This window comes from Carcharhinus amblyrhynchos, chromosome 13, assembly GCF_965287045.1.
Source record: "Carcharhinus amblyrhynchos chromosome 13, sCarAmb.v2.hapA, whole genome shotgun sequence".
In the NCBI taxonomy this organism is placed as follows: domain Eukaryota; kingdom Metazoa; phylum Chordata; class Chondrichthyes; order Carcharhiniformes; family Carcharhinidae; genus Carcharhinus; species Carcharhinus amblyrhynchos.
In genome coordinates, this window is record NC_137336.1 from 28,794,222 (window position 1) to 28,816,880 (window position 22,659).

At 40.0% G+C, this 22,659-nt stretch overlaps 1 protein-coding gene across 1 annotated transcript in view; it reads right to left on the minus strand.

Moving 5' to 3' along the window:
• Positions 1-424: 424 nt before the first annotated feature.
• The window catches only part of sar1b (secretion associated, Ras related GTPase 1B), a 30,169-nt gene continuing 7,934 nt past the window's right edge, over positions 425-22,659 (minus strand). Inside the window, exons 2-7 of the mRNA XM_080201442.1 lie at positions 16,233-16,320; positions 12,562-12,681; positions 7,961-8,026; positions 7,770-7,873; positions 4,513-4,644; positions 425-1,184 (exon numbers count right to left, since the gene is read on the minus strand). Coding sequence (XP_080057568.1) covers positions 1,068-1,184; positions 4,513-4,644; positions 7,770-7,873; positions 7,961-8,026; positions 12,562-12,681; positions 16,233-16,302 — 609 coding nt within the window. The 5' untranslated portion in view covers positions 16,303-16,320 and the 3' untranslated portion in view covers positions 425-1,067. The remainder of the gene's footprint in view (positions 1,185-4,512; positions 4,645-7,769; positions 7,874-7,960; positions 8,027-12,561; positions 12,682-16,232; positions 16,321-22,659) is intronic.

Consider the following 22,659-nt stretch of genomic DNA (forward strand, 5'->3'; position numbering starts at 1 on the left):
TTGTCATGTTCAATAACTTTTACTGTAAACAATAAGACAATGATGCCTTTATAAATTAATCTTCAAGCTGCTAATTAGGCAAAGGGAGTTGTGCATTTCTAATATGGTCGGTCTCGGCAAACGGAGGAAAAAAATATGAATTCAAGAACAGCAGTAGACTTCAAAAAAATTCTCCCAAAACTCGATTTTTAAAAGTGATACTCTACACCACAGAAAAAATACAAAAGATAGGAAATAACCAAGACTCCTTATTTGAACAAATCCTCATGAGCTTCTTAAGGAAAATGCTAATGGGATTATTTCATGCATGTATAATTTATTGGTGTGTTCCATATTCTGTGAAGAGGGTATAATTTAAAGCTTCAAATAAAAACTAGACGTGCTTACATTTTGCACATTACTCATTAGAAGAATAACACAGAAATTGATAAGGAATGAGTATTTGTTTCTTCTATTTCTCAAGCAAGGAACAAATTGGTTACAGTCTAATTTAATACAGGGTGCTCAGAGATACTCCTGAAAATGTTAAGGCATCATGCAGTAAGTATCAACAAACAGATTTTTCTAAAAATATTTGTATTCTTCAGATACTAAAAGGGTTGGTGGTTACATGTTCTAAATTTATTGAACCGAACAATTTAAAAATAGTACATAAAAATTTTTACATGATCATTAAATACCGCTCACATGTATGTTGCTTTCCTGTTAAAAAGTGCATTCAGATGCTATGTTTGTCCAAGTACACTCTCTGTCCAAAACTGTACAGTTTGATGGTTTGGTTAATGTAATAAATCAAAGCAAAGAAACAGATATCTTATCCACTGAAATTAGAGTGTTACCATATTGTAACTTCAAACATACAAATTGTTTAAGAACTTTTTTGAGGCCTCATTCATACAGATGATTTTTTTTTTCTTTTAGCGCAGCCAATGCTATTGTTATTCTTCTAGAAAAACATCAAACTTTTATAACCAAACATATACCCAGAAAATGTCTATTAGGTTCAAGTTGTTGTATGTTGGTAGCTGATCCTCAGCCTATGACAGATAACTTTCTCAAAGTCATCTTCAGTCTATGTACTGAGCTAGCCAGCGGAAACCTTCTCCATAACCTTGTCGCTTTAGGACACTGCACATGAAGACTTCTAGTGGTCGTGCATTAAGCTCCTTCATGGAAATATTTCCCTGTTTTTGACCAGTAGGTAGTGAAAGAGAAAGAAAACAATTAGTTTAATTGATTCTGATATCATCCCACAGACTCCCATTATTGCAGATCTAAATGCATCAAACATACATCATGAAAGTTGCAATACAAATACATCCGTATATGGAATGATCCCAAAATAAAGTTACTTTGCTTCTACCCACCCCGAAACATACCTACCCAAGCAGAAAACATCTTGACCAACAACTTGCATTCATAGTGCTCCTTTTGTCATGGTAAAAATGTCCCAATGCACTTCATAGGATTGTGATGAGACAAAACTTGACACTGAGCCACATTTGGAGATTCTGGGACAAGTGACCAGTTTTTTGGATTGAATTCCAGCACTTCGGCTCTAGGCAGCTTAAGACATGGTACTCAGTGGTGGGGTGAACAACATCAGAGATGCACAAGAGATAGGAATTGAATGAATAAATGTTCTCAAAGGGTTGTTGGTTTGAGAGCAGTTAGAGAGAGAGAGAGAGGGAGGGACAAAGACATGGAAGGATTTGAACACAAAGATAAGAATTTTAAGTTTATGGTATTGTAGCACTGGGACCTAACCAGCACAGCTTCATGGAAATGGTTGCTGATGCAAAACTGAAAAGAATACTTAGCAAAAAAACACCATTCAGATGGTTTGCTAAAATTGATAATAAAATAAAATTGAGTATAAAAGAATGACTTTAATTAAGAACATAAGAACATAAGAAATAGGAGCAGGAGTAGGCCATCTAGCCCTTCGAGCCTGCCCTGCCATTCAATAAGATCATGGCTGATCTGTCGTGGCTCAGTTCCACATTCCCGCCCTCTCCCCATAACCCTTAATCCCCTCTCTTATCAAAAACCCATCAACCCGCGTCTTAAAAATATTTAGTGAGGTAGCCTCCACCACTTCAACGGGCAGAGAATTCCAGAGATTCACCACCCTTTGAGTGAAGAAGTTCCTCCTCAACTCCGTTCTAAACCACCCCCCCTTTATCTTGAGGCTGTGCCCCCTAGTCCTACTATCCTTTCTGATCGGGAACAGTCTCTCCACCTCTATCCTATCCATCCCATTCATCATCTTATACGTCTCAATGAGATCTCCCCTCATTCTTCTAAACTCTAACGAGTACAAGCCTAGTTTATTCAGCCTCTCCTCATAGCTCAACCCCCTCAACTCCAGCATCAGCCTAGTAAACCTCCTCTGCACTCCCTCCAAGGCCAAAATATCCTTGCGTAAGTACGGCGCCCAAAACTGCACACAGTACTCCAGCTGCGGCCTCACCAGTGCCCTATACAGCTGCAGCAAGACCTCCCTAGTCAGTACAATAAGAGCTAAGATAGTTAACATTAACTGTGCAGAAAAAGTACTCTTTGTGGAGATCTAATTAAACAGCCAAACATGCGGGAGGTGTGTTCCTATAACATATAGATCACCAAGGTGCAGTGCAGTAGAAGTTTCTGCTCTTGTCCAATTTGCCCTGTTCCCAATTTGAACCAAGTTGCAACAGGGAGCCATTTGGCAGGGAATCTGTACTACACCAGAGCAGTGGTGATGATGCTAACCTGTTGTGGCACTGGCAGAATTCTCAGAGGTCATGCCATGCAAATCAGAAAGAATAATTAGTGAGGGTAAACCTTCAAAATAAAATGCAAACATTTTGCCTATCCCATTTGTTTTCCAGGTTTTACTCTAATGGCAGGAGATCTACAGAAAATTTGTATACAATGTGGCATGAGTACCATGTGTGAGAGGTACAATTATCCTTTCAGGAGTTTTTATGACCTCTCAGTTGCCCAAGTCCCAGTGACACAATTAAATATGTATTGCTTTCAGCATTTCTGAGTTCTGTCATTTCAGGCCTGGGTACAGGTGAGCATCTTGGTCATCTTTGACTTAAGGACAAACAGGTTCATCAACAGCAGCGCTTTATAGGGTTCTTGTGGTTGCATTGGTGACAATGACTGTTCTGCACCCAAAAGGTTACACTGCAAATAGGACAGTATAGTGCGGACAACTGAGTTTTGGATGAGTTGCCGGCGCAGGATTTCTTCCACTTGCATTTTATTTGCTTCTGAAACGCGTTTGAACAAGCTTTCACAATTCTAATGAAAGCGAGGGGGATTGAATATAAAAGTAGGGAGGTCTTGCTGTGGCTGTATAGGGCATTGGTGAGGCCGCAGCTGGAGTACTGTGTGCAGTTTTGGTCACCGTACTTACGCAAGGATATTTTGGCCTTGGAGGGAGTGCAGAGGAGGTTTACTAGGCTGATACCGGAGTTGACGGGGTTGAGCTATGAGGAGAGGCTGAATAAACTAGGCTTGTACTCGTTAGAGTTTAGAAGAATGAGGGGAGATCTCATTGAGACGTATAAGATGATGAATGGGATGGATAGGATATAGGTGGAGAGACTCTTCCCGCTCAGAAAGGACAGTAGGACTAGGGGGCACAGCCTCAAGATAAAGGGGGGGCGGTTTAGAACTGAGTTGAGGAGGAACTTCTTCACTCAAAGGGTGGTGAATCTCTGGAATTCTCTGCCCGTTGAGGTGGTGGAGGCTGCCTCGCTAAATATTTTTAAGACGCGGGTTGATGGGTTTTTGATAAGCGAGGGGATTAAGGGTTATGGGGAGAGGGCGGGAATGTGGAACTGAGCCACGACAGATCAGCCATGATCTTATTGAATGGCGGGGCAGGCTCGAAGGGCTAGATGGCCTACTCCTGCTCCTATTTCTTATGTTATGTTCTTAGGTCATTGACTCTGCTTCTCTCTCTTCACTGATGCTACTTGACCAGCTGAATGTTTCCAGCATTTTCTGCTTTTAATTCAGATTTCCAGAGTAGTTTTGCTTTTGTACCATAGAATCTATAGAATCATGGAATCCATGCAGCCCATCGAACTTGCACCAACAACAATCCCATAACAGCCCCTATCCCTGGTCACCCCACATATTTACTCTGCTAATCCCCCTAACCTACACATTTTGGGACACTAAGGGGCAATTTAACATGGCGAATCAACCTAACCAGCACATTTTTGGAGTGTGGGAAGAAACCAGAACACCAGGAGGAAACCCACTCAGACACAGGGAGAATGTGCAAAGCCCATACAGAGTGACCCAAGGCTGGAATTGAACCCAGGTTTCTGGCGCTGTGAGACAGCAGTGCTAACCACTGTACCACCCCAGTACCATTGTTACTTAATCTGCCCTGCAGCAAAGACTGGTGGGGAAATGCTTCGGTAATTTTAATGGGTCTTTGCTGCTAGGAGTGAATTTTGTTGAGAAAATTAGAGCAGGTTAACCAGTTGCAAGATTGAATCTTACCTTTCCTGTTGTTTGTCCGTACAGTCCAAACAGTTCTCGGAATTTTTCTTCACTGATTGCCTCAGGTCGGTCAATTTTGTTACCAAGGATAAGAATAGGCACATTTCCAACAGTTTCATCTGTCATTAGTGCCTGCAGGAAGAAGAATGTTAAGTTAATAATTAGATCCATCCATGTGCTGCGTATATATACACTTCTCTTGACCATTGCTTCCCCATACTTTTTTTCTTGAAGTTTACTTCACCCTTTTCAACTGCTCCAGTTAGGAAGTACTTTTCTTTAAGACATCCAAACGCATGCCACTTGTCAAGCTCATTAAAGTACATATGTCTAGGAATCAGGGACTGCATGGTGGCACAGTGGTTAGCACTGCTGCTTCACAGCTCCAGGGAGCTGGGTTCAATTCTTGCTTTGGATGATGGTCTGTGTGGAGTCTGCACATTCTCCCCGTGTCTGTGTGGTTTCCTCAGGGTGCTCCGGTTTCCTCCCACACTCCAAAGATGTGCGGGTTAAGATGGTTGGCCATGCTAAATTGCTCTTTTGTGTCGGGGGATTGAGAGGATAAATACCTGGAGTTACTGGGATAGGCGCTGAGTGGGATTATGGTTGGTGCAGGCTTGATGGGCCGAATGGCCTCCTTCTGTATCATGGGGGTTCTAAGTTCTAACTTCAGGCTGCAGCTAGAATTTCAACCTACAACTTCAAGTTAAAATCTATTATTTGGTTTGGATGATGTGTAGATTCCGTTACATATACATTGGATGGGATCTTGAGCCCACATTTTCTATCCACGGGATTGGTAGCAGGGGCTCAAGATCCTGCAAAACCTAGTGAATCTCGCTGGCAAGATTGCCATTTCCGATTTTCGCCAACGACGTAATCAGGTTCACACCCATAATGGGCGAGAATCCAATTCAAATACATTTAAATAAATTTAAACATAATTATACATCCCACCCCCCCACCCCCCAACCGCAATCACCAGACCTTGTCCCATCTCCTCCACCATTACATTTTCATACCTCACCAACATGACGTCACATTGCCACGGTTTACAACAGGTTCACCCAGATGTGAACCTGTATTGAAGATTCCTTCACACATGAGCAAAGCCCCTGGGGTAGAAGATATGGCCCTGGCACTGCCAACCTGGTGGTCACCCTATGCCAGAGCACAGCTCTATGGGGAGCTTCACGTACAGGGATATCAGCATGGTGAGCTGGGGCGCACAGCATCCTGATTTCAGTGGAGCTGGGCTTCGCAGGTGTCTTTAGGTCCCATCAAAATAATAGTGTGAAACGTATCCCCTTTTGCTTTCTTTTTTGGACAAACTGTCATAAGGTCTGGAAAGAAAATCTGCCTGCTCCTCTGGAGAGGAACACACCAGTTTTGAGTCAGATCCTGACACTTTACCATAGTTTGGTAAGATTCCATCCAATATCATCCATAGTACGTCATACATCAGTGTTTACAATATGACAGGAGAAAAAAGGTTTTACAGCCACTTTTTGTCAAAGACGAGACTGATTCCAGTTTTCTCCTGAATATTCTCATTTCCTGAATCTAAAGACATTTAAGGATCCGTGAAATCTGTGCCTCAAATATCTTGAACATGCAAACAGTTCCTACTGTCACAATTTTTAAGAATCATTTTAATGTATTGATTTTAAAATTCTCATCCTTGTTTTCAAATTCCTTCATGGTTTTGCCCCTCTATCTCTGCCAACCCTTGGATTATACTAATTCTGGGCTCTTGTGCATTCCTAAGTACTATTAGTGATAGTGTTTTCAGTTGCCTAGGCCTTAGCTCTGAATTCACTCCCTGCATCTTTCCACCTCTTTAACTTGCTTACTTCATTTGAGTCACTTTTTAAAATATACCTTTTTGACCATCTTGGTCATTTATCTCATCTTCTTTGGGGCACACTGTCATACTTTGTTTTATACTCTTCTTGTGAATTATTCTGAGGGCTTTATAAATACAAATGTTTGTTTTTTTTTTAATCCCAGTACTGAATAGTGAAACTGCCTTTGTACTTACGTAAACAACTATCATCAAGTTTCTCACTTGGGATCACACTTGACAGAACCCTGAAAGCAACATCAATTTCTCCCTTTTCCCTCAAAACCTTTTGATGCACCAGTTAGATCCTGGTATATTGTCTTCCTTTAGTTTAACCAGTTGATCTAGTGCTTTTATTTCGTTTCTACCTTGTTTTCAACCAATTCAGGATTTATCTCATCAATACCCTCCTGTCCCATTTCACATTTAATAATTCACTTTTTTCTGTTCTTTTGGAAGAAAGACATTGAAATTTTCATTTACTTATTTCACTTTGCTAAATCTGCCATTATCTTTGGGAGTCATTTTCATCATTCCACACAGATTGAATATCCCTCTTTGATTTTAATTTTGTTTTATGATTATTTACCGATGACATTGGAATACGTACCACTTCATTTTTAAATGGAGTACAACAGATACCATTCTACACTATAGCAATTTTATTCTTTAAAAATAACTCCTTGTTGGTCCATAGTTCTGGATCAATTATTATCTTTCAATTTCATCTCAGCCAGTTCACTAATTTTTCTCCCTAGTTTCTTCCATTTGGAGCTTATTGTAGTCATTGCTCTGAAGATCATCACTTACATTTAACCACATTGTTTTTACTTAAGTTTAAATTCTTTACCTACTTATATTTAAGCCACTCTGTTCCTCCTGCCCATCCTACTCCATATTCTCACTCTGGCCAAATTTCCATTTCTGATGTATTGCCCTTAGGCTGTAAATAGTTCACTTAGCAGTGTGCTCTCTGAATGATACCTACTTTGGACTGAGTTAATTCTGGCAGGATAGCCAACAGAGAACCAAGTCTGGTTACAACATTCCCAGCTTGAGTGAAATTCATCCCAGGTTTCCCATTCCTTGTCACATACAAGGCCTAGGTTATACCTCAAAAGTCAAATTCCCCATACAAACTCATTGCTCTGTATTCTGAGAAACAAAGGTTACTTGAGTGAGAGTTGTTACTGCCAATGAAAAAATAATCCAAATTCAATTTCAGCCTTTAGGACAGGAGAGGTGAAAGTAAAAAGATACTGATGTAATTATGTGATAGAAGTTAGATTACATGGTATATAGTTGTCAAATATACCTGGAACTGAAAGGTGTAAATCCATTTATCGTATTCTAATTATTTGAATAACTTGTGCTCTAGGTGACATGGAGGTATTCTCACTAAAGATTTACTTACATCAAGCTCTGCTTTAGATTCTGCCAGACGCTCACAGTCTGCACAGTCAACCAGGAAGACAATAGCATTGATAGCAGGGAGGTAGTTTTTCCATACTCTGCGTGCTTTGAAAGAAAAAAATTGAAGACAACATTAAAGTTGGCATGATTTTTAAAAACTGTTTTGGGGTGCCATTAAGAACTGATACGTACCTTGTGCATGGCCACCCAAATCAAAAGTAGTGAAAGTCATCCCAGCAATCGTCAGCTCTTCTGAAGCTTTGGGAGAAACAAAGAGTTGATAATTTATGTGGAAATATTCCAGTAGTCATTAACACTGGGATATTTAATTACTTTTAGCATTCATTGTGACGTATATTTAAAACTTCGGTAACTATTGTACACTTGGAGAAAAGGCATGAATTAGAATTTGAAGTGGCCAATAGTAATGTTTTGAGGATTTAATCTCCACTATTATTGCATGCAGAGATGCTTTAATAAAGTACACTAGCAGAACTCCAGTGGAGTTGCTCCCAGTGAGTCAAACATTAGGCTGTTTATAAGGACAAGTATAGGAACATAGAAATTAGGAGCAGAACTAGGCAAATTCAACCCTCTGAGCCTGCTTCAGAGCTATTCAGATAATGGCTGATCTCTCCCTGGTCTCAAGTCCACTTCCCCACCAATGTTGTACATGTTCCACACAATGTTTTTATTATGTTGCTACAGTAGCTCCATGTTTAATAGGGACATGGTTGTGTATTTTTACTGTCACTGGACTAGTAACCTGGAGACCCAGGGTAATGTTCTGGGAACCTGGGCTTTAACTGTACCATGGCAGAAAGGGAGATTTGAATTTTTTTAAAAGTATGGAATTAAAGGTCTAATGATGACCCTGAAACCATTGTTGATTGCTGTAAAAACTCACCTGGTTAACTAATGTCCTTTAGGGACATTACCAGATCTGACCTACATGTTACTCAAGATCCACAGCATTGTGGTTGACTCTTAAAAGTCCTCTGAAATGGCCTAGCAAGCTAGTCAGTTCAAGGGCAATTAGGAATGAGCAATAAATGCTGATCTTGCTTGGGACACTGACATCCCAGAAATTATTTTTTTAAATTAGCATACCTTCCATTTATGCCACTGTGGCGAATTGGATTTTTCCTGGGTTGTTGGAATGTCTTCTTTTTATGATGGCATATTTAGCATTTGCTTTCAACAACAAGCTTGTAGTTTGAGAAAAGCCTGTTTACTTATGTTGATTTGAATTTATATTTAGCAATACAGAAGTGTTGTTATGCATAATGAAGATTTCTTGATAAGATCATTCATTACTAAACCTGAGGTTCTTGGGTGTTGCAGTAGCTAGGGAGAGGCAGCTTAATTAACGCAGAGATACCGGGGACCTCACTTACACGTCAAAGGGTAGGAATCTGCCTCAGGGTAGTGGCTGCCATGTCACTGGGAGTTGCCAGAGAATGTTCTAACTCTTAAAAAGAGACAATGCGGTGTGCTGTATCAAGGTGCTGTGTTTTAAGATTTAGATCAGTTTGGTTAGAGAAGGTGAACTAATATTTTAAAGATTTAGTAAGTTATCCTTTTCTTTCTAAGCCATGGAGTGCAATGAAATTGACTACTGACTTTGAAAACAGCACACAGCTCCTCAAGTATTTTTTGAGAATAAAGCAGCTGATGATAACAGTAGTTCTTAGCATGCCATCCATAATGTCAGCTGGTTGCAAGGTATATTTTAATAATAAGGGCTCTCTTATTATACTTGGGGCGTGCTGCTATTTAACTCAATAAACCCAAAAGTGTGTATTGTCATGAAAGGTCTGCTAACAGGAAGAACTTGACACTGAGCCCGAGAATACATTACAAAAGTGCTGACATTTCAACACTACTTCATTGATTGTAAAGTACTTCGGCATGCCCCTAGGTTATGAAAACTGCTTTATAAATGCAAATCTTTTACCTTTAACTTGTGTAAATAAGCACAAGATCGGTGTGGTTTAGTGGTTAATCAATCACAGCAGAGAATGGAAATTTGCAGATTTGGAGGTATCTGTAAATATCTGGATTAAGGTTAGGCCACATATTTCTTTCACAACAAATTGTTCTCTACAGTAAATAACTGTCTTTTCAACATATATTTGTGACCTATTGAAGTGTCATAACATTCTCAAAACTTTTGTATGCAACAAAATCCCCTGTGATGCTGCTCAGGTTAGGTTACAAGATACACTATTTTAATGGAACTGTAACATATACCTACATAAGACAATGTATTTTGCTAGTGATAAAGATTTGGTAGAATATGTAACAACCAGTATATAGCGAGATTTACTGCTATTCAGGCTGAAATTCAGATCCTGAATTATCTGTGGTGATGCCAGTTAAGACATACAGCACAGGCACTGAAAGGGAGGGGAAAAGAAAAACCTGTTTCCAATTCATATTATTATCTGGTGACATCTGCTGGAAATGCATATGGAATTTGAGCAAGAACTGGAATTATTTCAGTCTTAATATCAAACAAGGTGCTGGAGAACACCATCTCAATAGCAGACTTCCGGAAATGATTAGGTAGAAAAGCTAAACAAAAATTAAAATACCTGGCAGGTGGATGTATCAAGGCATCAAAAATGTAAGTTGCTTCTGAAAAAATATGATCTTGCATTGGTGTTGGAGAAGAACAAAACGCTCAAGAAATGTTGATGCATTTTCCAGAGGTATTATTTTTAATATTTATTTAACAGAATGAAGCTCTAACCAGAATTTGCAAAATTAGCACACTGAGGAACTGAGGGGTTCATTGTGTTAATACCCAAGGAAGTAGACAACAGCAAAGTTCAATTTGCCATTTATGTAAAATTCATTCTGCATATACATCAAAGACTATTTCTTCACTGAGGTACTGAATATGTGTCACTAGTAGGTAAAGTCAGAGATTTCCACCTCTGAGTAATGATGCAGAAAATGGTGTATCACTAGCAATAGGAAAGACAGGCAATGAAAATGCAGGCACAATAGAAGACTGAAGCTAAGGATAGATTAATGCTCACAAATACTTCCTCAAGGAAGGAAACATAGAAAATTCAGAAACTTCTTATACTGGAAGCACTGAATAGTTCTGTGACATGAGGATGGGGTGGGTAAATAACGGATAATAAAATACTAGCCAGCACTTGTAAAGTAGAACAACATGGTATCAAGAGATTGCTGAATGCTACCAGTAACAGTACAAATACTCTCAAAATAACATACAGAATTAAAGGAGCAATCAGTAGAACACAATTTTCCATTGCGAACAAATTACGTCCATAGTTAATATCGCTGAGCAATTCAGCAATCTCCAATTTCAAAAATGGTCCATTCCCAGGTTTGAGCTTCTTTTCAAACAAATACAAACAGCACAAGAAATAAGAGCTAAGCCCATCATATGGTCCTTAGCGCCCATTCTGCCATGCAACAAGATTATGGCTGATCTTCTACCTCCATCTTCCGACTCCACCCTCATATCTTTAAATACCCAATAATATGAGAACATAAGTAGGAGCTGGGTTAGAACAAGAGCCACCCAAGACAGCTCACTTATCGAACTTGCCTTTTTCTGTTTTGAAGTGCAAAACCACCACCTTCCTTACTCCAGGTGGCATAACTAAGATCAAGATCTTGAGCATTTAGAATGCCACAGGCACAAACCATTTTCTTTTCAGCTGGACCTATCAGGTTTGATTTTGCAATTTCAGTCAACCAACAAAACTAAGTTTGGCTTTAGAATCATTGTTAGCTCCGAGTCAAAAGGGTCTTGATTCATGTCCTTCCAGGATGGGAGTCCTCAATTAACATTAATGGCACATTACTGGATGTACTGTCACTGGATGAATTGTTACAAGGTGACATTGTTCATGGGAAATGTGGGATCCGTGACATGACAGAAAGAGAAAGGAGTTTGTCTCGTATCCTGGCCCCAACATCACCCAAATAGTCTTTCAGCTCACTGATATGCATACATTGCCTACCATGTTTGTCGACACACCAGTGATTGCCCTTTCAAGTACATTGGAAGTGCTTCAGGTTCTTCTCGGTGATGTAATGAAGTACAATATAAATGTAAGATCTTTATTTCATATAGAAACAAAAGTTGGTGTAGAGGAAGTTTAATGAATCATGAGTTATTATGCTAGTGTGGTAATGTCGTCCTTGGAAACTACTGGCGTAATTTTAACTTTGCCATTACTTTTGAATTTTCCTTCACATTATCCTATCCCATATAATTTTCATGAAAGTATATTACATTGAGCATTTAATATTCTATAGATCATAAGGTGTGATGGGTTATCAAAGTATCCTTTCACTCCACAAACTAGATATGTGCTAGCCCAGACTGATGGACAGAATCCTTCCTAACTTCACAGGTCTGTAGAAGTCCAAGGAGAAACAAAACTAGGTAGACTAATAGGCAAGGATCTACAGCTGAAAATTATTGAAAATATAATAAAAAGTAGAAATTTAATTCACATTTTTACAGTTGGTTGTAAGGGGAATGAAAAAACTCTCACCGAGATAATCTGAGAGTAGGACTAAAGACATTGCTCGAGCAATGCAACAAGAACTATAATCTGCATCTGTCAATAACATATTACTTAGAAGTGTTCCATATGGACACTGATCATCATTCCATTCCCTATATGGAAGTCACACAACTTGAACAGCTTAAAAAAATTAAAGAAACAAATTTGTAAACTGATGGTTTCTTGAAATTGGAATTCTAAGAAGAATGAATCATTGATAACTACACAACTTACTTGGATGTAGCGTTGGCACATGTTGTGCCAGTCTATCATCTTTGAGCATGTGCAACAGAGTAGTCTTTCCAGCATTGTCCAGTCCTAAAAATACTAATTTTCCCGATTTCTTGTACAGTCCTAGAATAAATAAACAAGTCTTTAACAAAAATATAGCATGCTGCAATTAATTAAAAACTCTGTAGCAACGCGTGTCTCTTCTCACAGATCACAAAAATAAGTCAAAAGCAGATATTTAGCTGAATATTTACCAAAATGGAAAGGTTCAAGACAGCGTGGTGTACAGGAACAGGCAACATGATTGTTGTGCCATATACAATTTATTTTCAGATGTGACACTGCATAAAAAAACTATTTGCACTTTTCATCCAACTCCCTGGTCCCAATAAACTGTACAACTGGAGGGACACTTTACATTTTGTCTGCTAAGACTCCTTTTTCGAAAGACATTTCGGCCTTCCACTGTGTTCTTCGTACAAGTGATCTCTTTTTGAAACCAGGGTTTCTTGTTTGGAAAATATCATAGATACATGCTTACATGTCGAGATGCCACAGCATTGCAAATTGGAATTTTAGACAGCCGTATCAGTATCAGATCAACAGATTCACTAATGTTATGGTACTACAAGTTTTTAAAAAAAGATATCATTAAGTGTTGCAAATTTTCCCTGACATCAAAGGTTGCTTTATGTTTCATTTACACATGGTTACCTCCTGAGTGACATAACCATCATCCTTACAGCAGGCTGGTTAATTCTTATTCGGTGGTACAAAGTACATGGTGACATAAAGTTGACTTTGTCCCTCATCCTGTACAGGCACACCCTCATTCCAACTATAGCTATAATATGAATGTTAGATATCAGAGGCTAAAAGTTTTTCCCATACTAGTATTGCACACACCTACTGTACAAACAGCACAGCTCAAAGGGTTTTGACAGGGACAGCATTAAAGCCCAAGCTACATACCTTGGCCAGATCAACTTTCACAATAAGTAGATGTAAAAAAAATTCCAAAATTTGCACATTTCAAACAATAGACATAAATAATTGTTTTCCGTAAAATGAAGAAATCTGCCAACAATACATAAACCCAGGTAAAAAGCCAGGGAGTGCATATGTAGTGGGAAAATAATTAAACACCAGTAATGTACATAATCCTCATAAATTAGCCACATACACCAAGTGAATGCCAGCAAATGACTCTCTTTAATTGCTTCCAGAATTATTAGTAGTTGACAGTAATCACTATTACACTCTGGGTTTAACACCTGACACAGCCAATCCAAGGTATATTAGGTTATTCAATAAGTTTGGTAACAATATAGTGACAAATCCAAGCCCTCTACTTGCCCTCACAGCTCCAATGACATACAAAATGGATCAGGTTTCAGTGAATGAATTAACTGAGGAATAAATTTAAATAGAACACCCAGAAAAGAAATCACGAGAAATACTGGGAACAGTTATTTGATTTGTTGAATAAATACAATCAATGGACATAGAAAAGGAAAGCCAGTTCTCTGCTGATAAAGTACAAGCTTGAGGTTCACTGTAGTTCTACTTGGATGCCAAATATTTGCATGCATTCTCTATTGCAGCAAGTGCTTATTAACACAGTGAATTACCACAGTTCATGAATATAATAATCTTGTAAGGATGTTTTAAAAAGAGATGATATTGGTTCATTCTGCGACAGCCATGGCTCGGTTGGTCGCACTGCAGCCTTTAAATCAAAGTTCCAGGTTCAAACCTCACTCCGGGGGGATCCTGCCAAAAATATTTGAAGTGTCGAATGTGTGTGAAAACTGGAGTAAATCAAGCAGTGTTTTTTCAGTGGGAGTTCAGAGACGAATCTCCCACACTCCATGCACTGCTGAGTGAACCAGTGTAAATCACGTTATAAAAAAACCATGGGGTGGGGCCTATTCCTGCCCAGAAGGCCAGCAGCACTGAGCAAGCCATTGCACATGCACCAAGCTGTCAGCACTGAGATTGGCGCATACACAATGAACTTGAACTTGGAACTTTATGATTTTGAGGCAAGAATGTGACCAATCGAGCCATAGCTGCCACAGACTGAACCAACATCATTTCTTCTTGAATTATTTTTACAAGATTATTATATTCATTAACAATTCACTGTGTTAATAAGCACTTGCTGCATTTGAGAATACATGCAAACGTCTGATACCCAAGTAGAACTACATTCAACCTCAGAAGCTTGTACTACCTGCCGGCCTCCTGACTGCTGGCGAGCCCGCAATCCCCACAATTCCCGACCCTCCCAATTCCCCCCCACGCCCGACTGCTGGCTCCCTAAGCATACCCGGTTCCAGCCTCGACCTCCCCCTCAATTCCCCCGCTCCTCCCAATACCCCACACTCCCTTGTAGCCTCGACATGCCCAGCAGGCTGCCTCCACCCAATGGCTTGCCCTTGCCCCAGCGAACCTGACTGCAGGAATAGCAGTGGGAATGGCAACCCCTACCAATCGCCACCCCAGGCCCCACCCCCTTGGCACTGCCCCAAGGTACTCTCTAGGAATTAGCACTTTGCCTCTTGGCCAGTGTCAGGAGGCCCAAGCTGCTTGACCCTCTGGGAGGCCCCCATTGCCCCTCTTCATGGGGAGGGGGGTGGCATGGAAGAGGCTACTGGGCCCAGAGACTTCAGTCCCGGACCCGCTAATTATATTTAAAATACCTTTAAATGAAGCCCTGCACAGGTAATGCAGCTCAGTGCCTATTTCCAGTGTGGAACTGAGTGCCAGAAATAACATTCGGGCAACACCTAACACGGATCGCGTTACTCCAGCCCCGCTTGAATCTCCCAGCCCGTTGTGCTAACAAATCAATGCTGCATGATAGGAGAATCACCCCTAAGAATCTAATTTTCAGTGGAATACTGAGAGCATTGGAAATTCCATCTTTTGGATGAGACATTAAATTGAGGCCCTTTTTGCTCTCTCAGGTGAATGTAAAAAATCCCATGGCACTATTTTGAAGGAGGATTGGGGAGTCATCCCCAGGTCACCTCGCCGACATTTATCCCTCAATCAATGTCACAAAACAGATGAACACATGCTGTTTGTTGGAGCTTGCTGTGCGCGATTTGGCTGCCCCATTTCCCAAATTACAAGTGAAAACACTTAAGATATTCATCGGCTATAAAGATTTGGAACATTTACTAGTCATGAAAATGCTTTATTTTTTGCTCTTTTTCGTCAACAATTGTCAATTCCAATGAAATGGTCTTAAGATTAACAATTGTTTATCATCTCTTCAAAAATAGTGAGAATTATTTATAGTTATATCCGTAGCAAGAATGGAATTTTTTAGTTACATTTGACTAGATATCTAGCATGTGCAGAATATTAGAGAGGGTGAGAAAATATAACTGGAATGTTAGCAGTGCAAATGTTACCCAGATTAATATGTGGGTGGCTGATTGCTTCCTCAGTATTCAAACAGAATGCTCAAATTATCCATATGCCATGTTTCCAGAGGGTATGTTGTAACGGGTTTGGGATAAGAAAGAAGGAAAAAAAATAACCACAGAGAGTGCATGTTACAAATATTACATCTATAACTCTAAACCATATGTAATAGTCCTATCTTGTTAAATCTGTGAACTTGCCTCCAGTTTAGAATTTATATAAACAGAAATTCTTACCTAAAAACTGAAGTGCACTACAGAAGCTATTAGTGAAACCATTATAAATCCATTCAAAAAAGGAGGTCATATCCGGGTCTTAAGGAATCTGAAAAACAAAACGAAATGAACGTGCATTTCACACAGCAGAATATGTACAGTACACTAGAGTTTCAGTAACAAGCTGCCTCAGTTATAGCTGCTCAAGACAAAATTCTAGGAAACACTTCAAATAGAGAATTTGAAATGTTTGAGTTCTGAAACTTGGTTAAAGACAAAAAAAATTTAAATTTTCCTAAATTTTTTTTTCAGAAGCAAATTTCCATTTCCAACCATTCTGTGGCCACCTCCTGACTGTATCTTTGCAGTTTTCTATTTTTAAAGAAGTTGCCAAAATCTTGCTGGTGTTTACACCGGCAAGATCTTATGGTCCTGCCGACAACACACTTGTGCCACAGGTTTCTCGATGGCATGGGGCGTGTTCCATGGGAAACACAGTTGACAAGGGTGAGAGATCCCACGACCAGTGATTGGCGCACCACCGCCTGCCACCGTGAAACACATGGTGAAAGGGGAGGAAAATCCCAGCCAGTGTTTCAACTTTTGCTTAACATCATTAAGACAGATATTAGGGGCAGATTTTACGGCCTTGCTTGTCCCGAAACCGTAAAATCCTGCCTGAGGTTAACAGGTCTTTCCATGCTCTGCCCCTCACCTACTCCAATTACCGTGGTGAATGGGCTGATAAAATCCCAGCATTGGTTTCTGACAGCCAGAATAACACACACCTTTTTTTTCACTAAGGCACGCTATGCTTGCATTTTGACTGCTTTAATTTTTCACCTCAGAAATGCACATTTTACTTACCTTATAAGACTGCGTGTGGAATCAAGCAGATGATATGTGAGCCAAAAAGCTATGCGAGAGTTTAGCTTTTCATCAAATCATGATTCAGTAATAAGTTTTGATAATGGGAGAGTTAGGATTTTGCCATAAAGTGGAACCTCATAAAAGGTATACTGGGATATGAATAAATTTACAATTCTCTCCAGTCACTTAATCTGACAAGTTAATAAACACAAACAACATTAATGCAAGTACAGGGAAAAAACTCTTGCACCAATTTAAGGCATAACTATTATGTATTCTCAGGTATGAATGGCAACATTCAGTTGCTTCAATGTTTAGAAAAACAAGGCCACTTCTTCAACTTCCAATAAATATGGCTGAACCATGAAAAGTGTTTGAGATATGGGGGTCACATGATCTGAGAAATGAAGATAAGAATCAAAAGCTTTCTGTGTAATTGTTCTAATACTCTGACACAGCACCATCTTGGTCATGCTTTCAACATAACCAGAAAAAAGTAAAAATCCCAACCTTTGCCCATCTTTATAAAATGATGATCTAGAAATTGCACTTTCTGGTTGCAGTATTTGAATTATTCTGTGCTGAAACTTCTTCTAGCCTTGAAACTCTTCCCAAAAGCTACTCCCTCTCTCATTATCTAATGTTCTCCAAAGATGTGTTCTTAGCCTCATCTTGTTTATTTACTTGCTGTTTCTTGATGACACCTTCCACAAACATGAGATCAACTTCTATGTATGCTGATGATATCGAGCACAACCTCTCTTGACCCATCCAAAGATAAGAAGCAACTAAGTCACAGAAGGACATATGAGCATGTGACTAAAAGTTTGATTAGTCTGTTCCACAAAATTTGTCTTGAGGAGGATCTTAACACAGACAGAGGTGGAGAAATTAGGGATAGAATTGCAGAGTATGGGTTTGGGTAGCTTAAGGCACAGGGAATAGTGGTCGGGCATGATGCTGCAGATGCCTGGGGGTGGGGGGTGGGGGGTGGGGAGGGGGGTGGTGGCGGCGTCAGAGGTGGAGGGGGGCCTGTGGTGTCAGAGGTGGAGGGGGGCCTTAGCCCCCCCTCCACCTCTGACACCACCACCCCCCCACCCTCCACCACCCCCAGACATCTGCAGCATCATGCCTGACTACTATTCCCTGTGCCTTAAGCTACCCAAACCCATACTCTGCAATTCTATCCCTAATTTCTCCACCTCTGTCTGTGTTAAGATCCTCCTCAAGACAAATTTTGTGGAACAGACTAATCAAACTTTTAGTCACATGCTCATATGTCCTTCTATGACTTAGTTGCTTCTTATCTTTGGATGGGTCAAGAGAGGTTGTGCTCGATATCATCAGCATACATAGAAGTTGATCTCATGTTTGTGGAAGGTGTCATCAAGAAACAGCAAGTAAATAAACAAGATGAGGCTAAGAACACATCTTTGGAGAGCATTAGATAATGGTACAGATTTGGGAAGAAAAGCTGGTATCAGATACCTTCTACTCAGTGCAGCCAAATTGTATGCTGGAAATGTATTATTGAGGATAATATAATTGAACATTTTGAGAAAGGATAATGCATTAAAGTCACAGTTAGCAAATGGTTTTCATAAATTTTGTTCGGACAATTTTGGTGAAATGGGAAAGGCAAAAGTTTGATTGGAGAGATAAACAGGGAGATGCAGAAATATTGGGCACAGATTTGAAAAGTAAAAACATGTTCAAGGGTTGGATAGAAAAGAGGTATTGAACATGGAACAACAGTTTTTTTTTAAAAAAAAGAAAAAAAAGCATGAGATTTTTTAAAAATTGAAAGGATATATGTAGAGAGAACCATTTACAATGTCACTTGGCATGAGCAGCAGGAAGGAAGGTGTATGGTCAAGAATTTGGTGGGAGTGGAATAAAGTGAGTGGGAGTGGATGAGCCTGGGGAGGAGATGGGACAGAACCTAGAAGTGGGAGATACAGTGCTAGGGTGTGGTGAGATTGCAGTAAGTTTGGCTTATTAAAAAGGGGGGAGAAAATAGGGTAGCAGCAGAAACATCCGAGCGCATGCAACCCAGTCCAATACTTACCATTATACCCATTCTTTAAATGTTTGTGTGTGGGGAAACCAGATTGTTTAAAAGCTGTCAAATAAACTGCAATGGATATCTTGCATGCCTTCAACATGGACAATTGCACTGGATGCTCATCCCTGGTTGCCCATCCACCTAATGAGTTACCAGTAATGTTGTTAGAGTCGGTTTTGGTTCCCAGTCCAAAAGTCTCTTTCCCCTTTCTCTAATCAGAATCTCAGCATCTGTTTTCTTTCTCCTCATTCGATTGTCTGCTGTTATTGAACTGTCTATTTCTGGATAGGTCCTGCTTTTTCCAGAATAGGCAATTCTACAAAACTCACAATTGAGGGTGAGGAAGAATTACAGATATTCTAAAGCAGATGACAGTGGAGAAGTGGAGGAGGAAAGGACAGAGGCAGAAAAGGGGAACAATTGTAGGTACAACTCGAGGAGATATGGTTGGTGCAGAGGTTGGGATGGTGGAAAAAATTTGACATCAGAATCATATTGAGCAATGTCATTTCCTTTTCCTTTCAGATAACACTGTGTTCTTTGCGCATTGACAGGGAGAGTGGTCATTAAAGTATTCATCTCAATGCATGGACCATTTTCTTCCCTTGCTGCTCACAATAGATGGTGTCTCTCTAGATTACACTCCCCAATGTTGTGCTTTTCTAGCGATTAGTATCAGCCAATTGTCACCAGTCCTGTCCTGCACTGAGTTTTACACCTGTGCATGGTTAGCAAGGATCATTACAAAAAGTTAGGAATAAGAAGCATGCGTGTTTTTCTTACTTCTTTTAGCCTCAGGATACAGCATGTGTTTCTTCAACACATATTTATATAGCACATTGTAACGTAATAAAATGTGCTCCTGTGAAGCACCCTGGCAACACAGAACAACACAATGAAACATTAGGTCAAATAACCAAAAGCTTTTAAGGTGTGTCTTGAGAGAAAAGTAGGGAAAAATTCCAGAGCTTAGGACCTGGGCAACTGAAAGCATGGCCACCGATGGTAGAATCATAGAATGATTACAGCACAGGTCGTCATTTGGCTTGTCATTTCTCATATTCCCTGAAGGAACAATTCACCTAGTGCCACTCCCTGCCTTTTCCACATAGCCATACATTTCCTTCCTTCTCAGATAATGAACTCTTTTGAAAGCCTGAACTGACCTTGCCACCAACAACCCTGCGTGACCAAAAGAGGCCAACAAATCCGAGGCAGTGCATTCTGGATCGTAATCACGTTTTGCACTAAAAACTTTTCCCTTATATTACCATTGCTTCTTGTGTAAATTTTCTTTGGTTCTCAATCCTTCCATCAATGGACAGTTCCTCTTCATCCATTTAGGAGGCCAGAATTGGATGAGTACAGATATTTTGAAGGGTTGTGGTGCTATAGGAGATTGGAAGGGACCAGGCCATGGGGAAAGTTGAAAACAAGGATGAGAATTTTTTAAAAAATCAGATATTGACTGGGAGCCAGTGAGCACTGGGATGATAACTGAATAGGACTTGCTGCAAGCTAGAGTATTGGCAGAATCCTGGATGACTTCAGGTTTACAGAGGATTAAATTTGGGAGACCAGTCAGAAGTGCATTAGAATAGTTGAAACCAGAGATTACAAAGGCATGAATGAGGGCTTCAGCTGCAGATGAGGTGAGACAGGGTAAAATTGGGAATATTATGCTGCCTTTATACTTAGCAGCAACAGACTGTTGTTTGCTATTCAAGGTGGCCAGCTGGTGAAGGGTAGAACTGAAGTCTAATGTTTGGAAGCTTTTATTTACAGTGATATACATTACAAATATGCACCTTCAAACCTATTCAGCACAGTTTCAGTCTAGTCTTATACATTAAAGTATAAGTGAAGTCTCAGTTAATGCAAGCCATCCAAATACAATTAAATACTCACTTAATTCTCAACAAACTTAAAGTATAGCATTGCCTATTTTTTGTCCAAAAATAGATAAACATTGTGGATCAAGGCTACTACAGTGACACTAGAAACAAGTGTTCCATTTTCACTTAGAAAGTGTGTTTAAAGTATGAATGTCAGGTGTGCCATCCAGCCACATTCCTACTGAGGCTTTACGCACTACCTGACTGATAGTCTAGCGAAAGCTGTGGGATAACAGCATTAAAGTAACGAAATGCTTTGGCATTTGAAAGAAGGCTTCCTGAATACCTCTATGGAAAAATTAAAGGCCTCCCACAATGTGGACACACAAAGTTGTATGTTGTTCCTTGCTGGTCACAGTGGTGTCTTTCTGGACCACTTCATCTACTGTCAATCTAATGTTGAGCCAATTGATCTCAGAATAAGTGCCTGTATAGTTGGGTAAAATTGATCACTATTCTTTCATCCTACTGGACAATTCGGGTATGGAGGTGTTAGGCAAGTAGAAGACCAGGCTCATTTCAGATGGTTAGAATGACCTTAGCTAGGTTGGCAGGGTGGAGACAGTCTGTAATTGCATCTGCTCCCTCAAGCCACTGGAAGAAAAAGTGAAAAATATTTATTGGTCCAATTAATACATATCACTTTCCAGGGTCCCTGATGGAAATAATGGTGTGAAAGACAGATGGTGATAGGCTCATCACTGACTGTGGTTTCCACTGATAAAATAGTCAAAGGACTCTTTACGCCCGCATGAAGTTAAATTCCTATACATGCATTGTAGGTGGCCAACTGGTTTTGTATTCAAATCTGGTATGATTAATTTAATTAACAAAATAGTGCTGTGTGCGGAGCCTCACAGCTGAATAATAGCAAAAGCAAAATCTTCTTTGGAACATTGGCAGCTACCAATAGCCCCTCCCCCACCACCCCCTACACACAGCAGCAAATGCATCACATGGCACGATTCTGAGTCAAAGAATATTTCAATCTCTGATCTGAATGTGATGATATCGGCCAGATTGGTGGGGGATATCAGCTAGGGCTTCTGCTCCTGATTATTATCTAGCCTTTCCTACTGTGAAACTGTAGTTTGCAGATGCCACAAGGTTAAGATTAAGGCTATAACAACCCTGTTCTAAAATAACATTAATGCTCCCTGTCTAGCTAAATGAGAAAACAAATGACAAATCTTCCACGCGTGGGGAGCCAAAACATAACACAAATGACTGTTGTGAAGAGAGAAAGAAGCAAGCTAGAAAATAATTAATAGAAGAATTGAAGGATGGAAGGATGGAAGTCAAACAATAGCTCTGCAAGGAAGACTGCTTTACAGTTCCAGTTAGGGGTTGGGATAACAGGTTAATTTTCAGTCCCCAGGTATGGAGAGTCTGGATTATCTGATTTGATTTTCAGTTCACAGCTTCTTTTAAACTCATTTCCAGGATGTGGGTGTTGCTGACTAGGCCAGCGTTTATTGCCTGCCCCTAGTTGCTCTTCAGTAGGTGGTAGTGAGCTGCCTTCTTGAACTGCTGCAGTCCCTGAGGTGTAGGTACACCCACAATGCTGTTAGGGAGAGAATTCCAGGGTTTTGAACCCGCAAGTAAAGGAACGGTGATA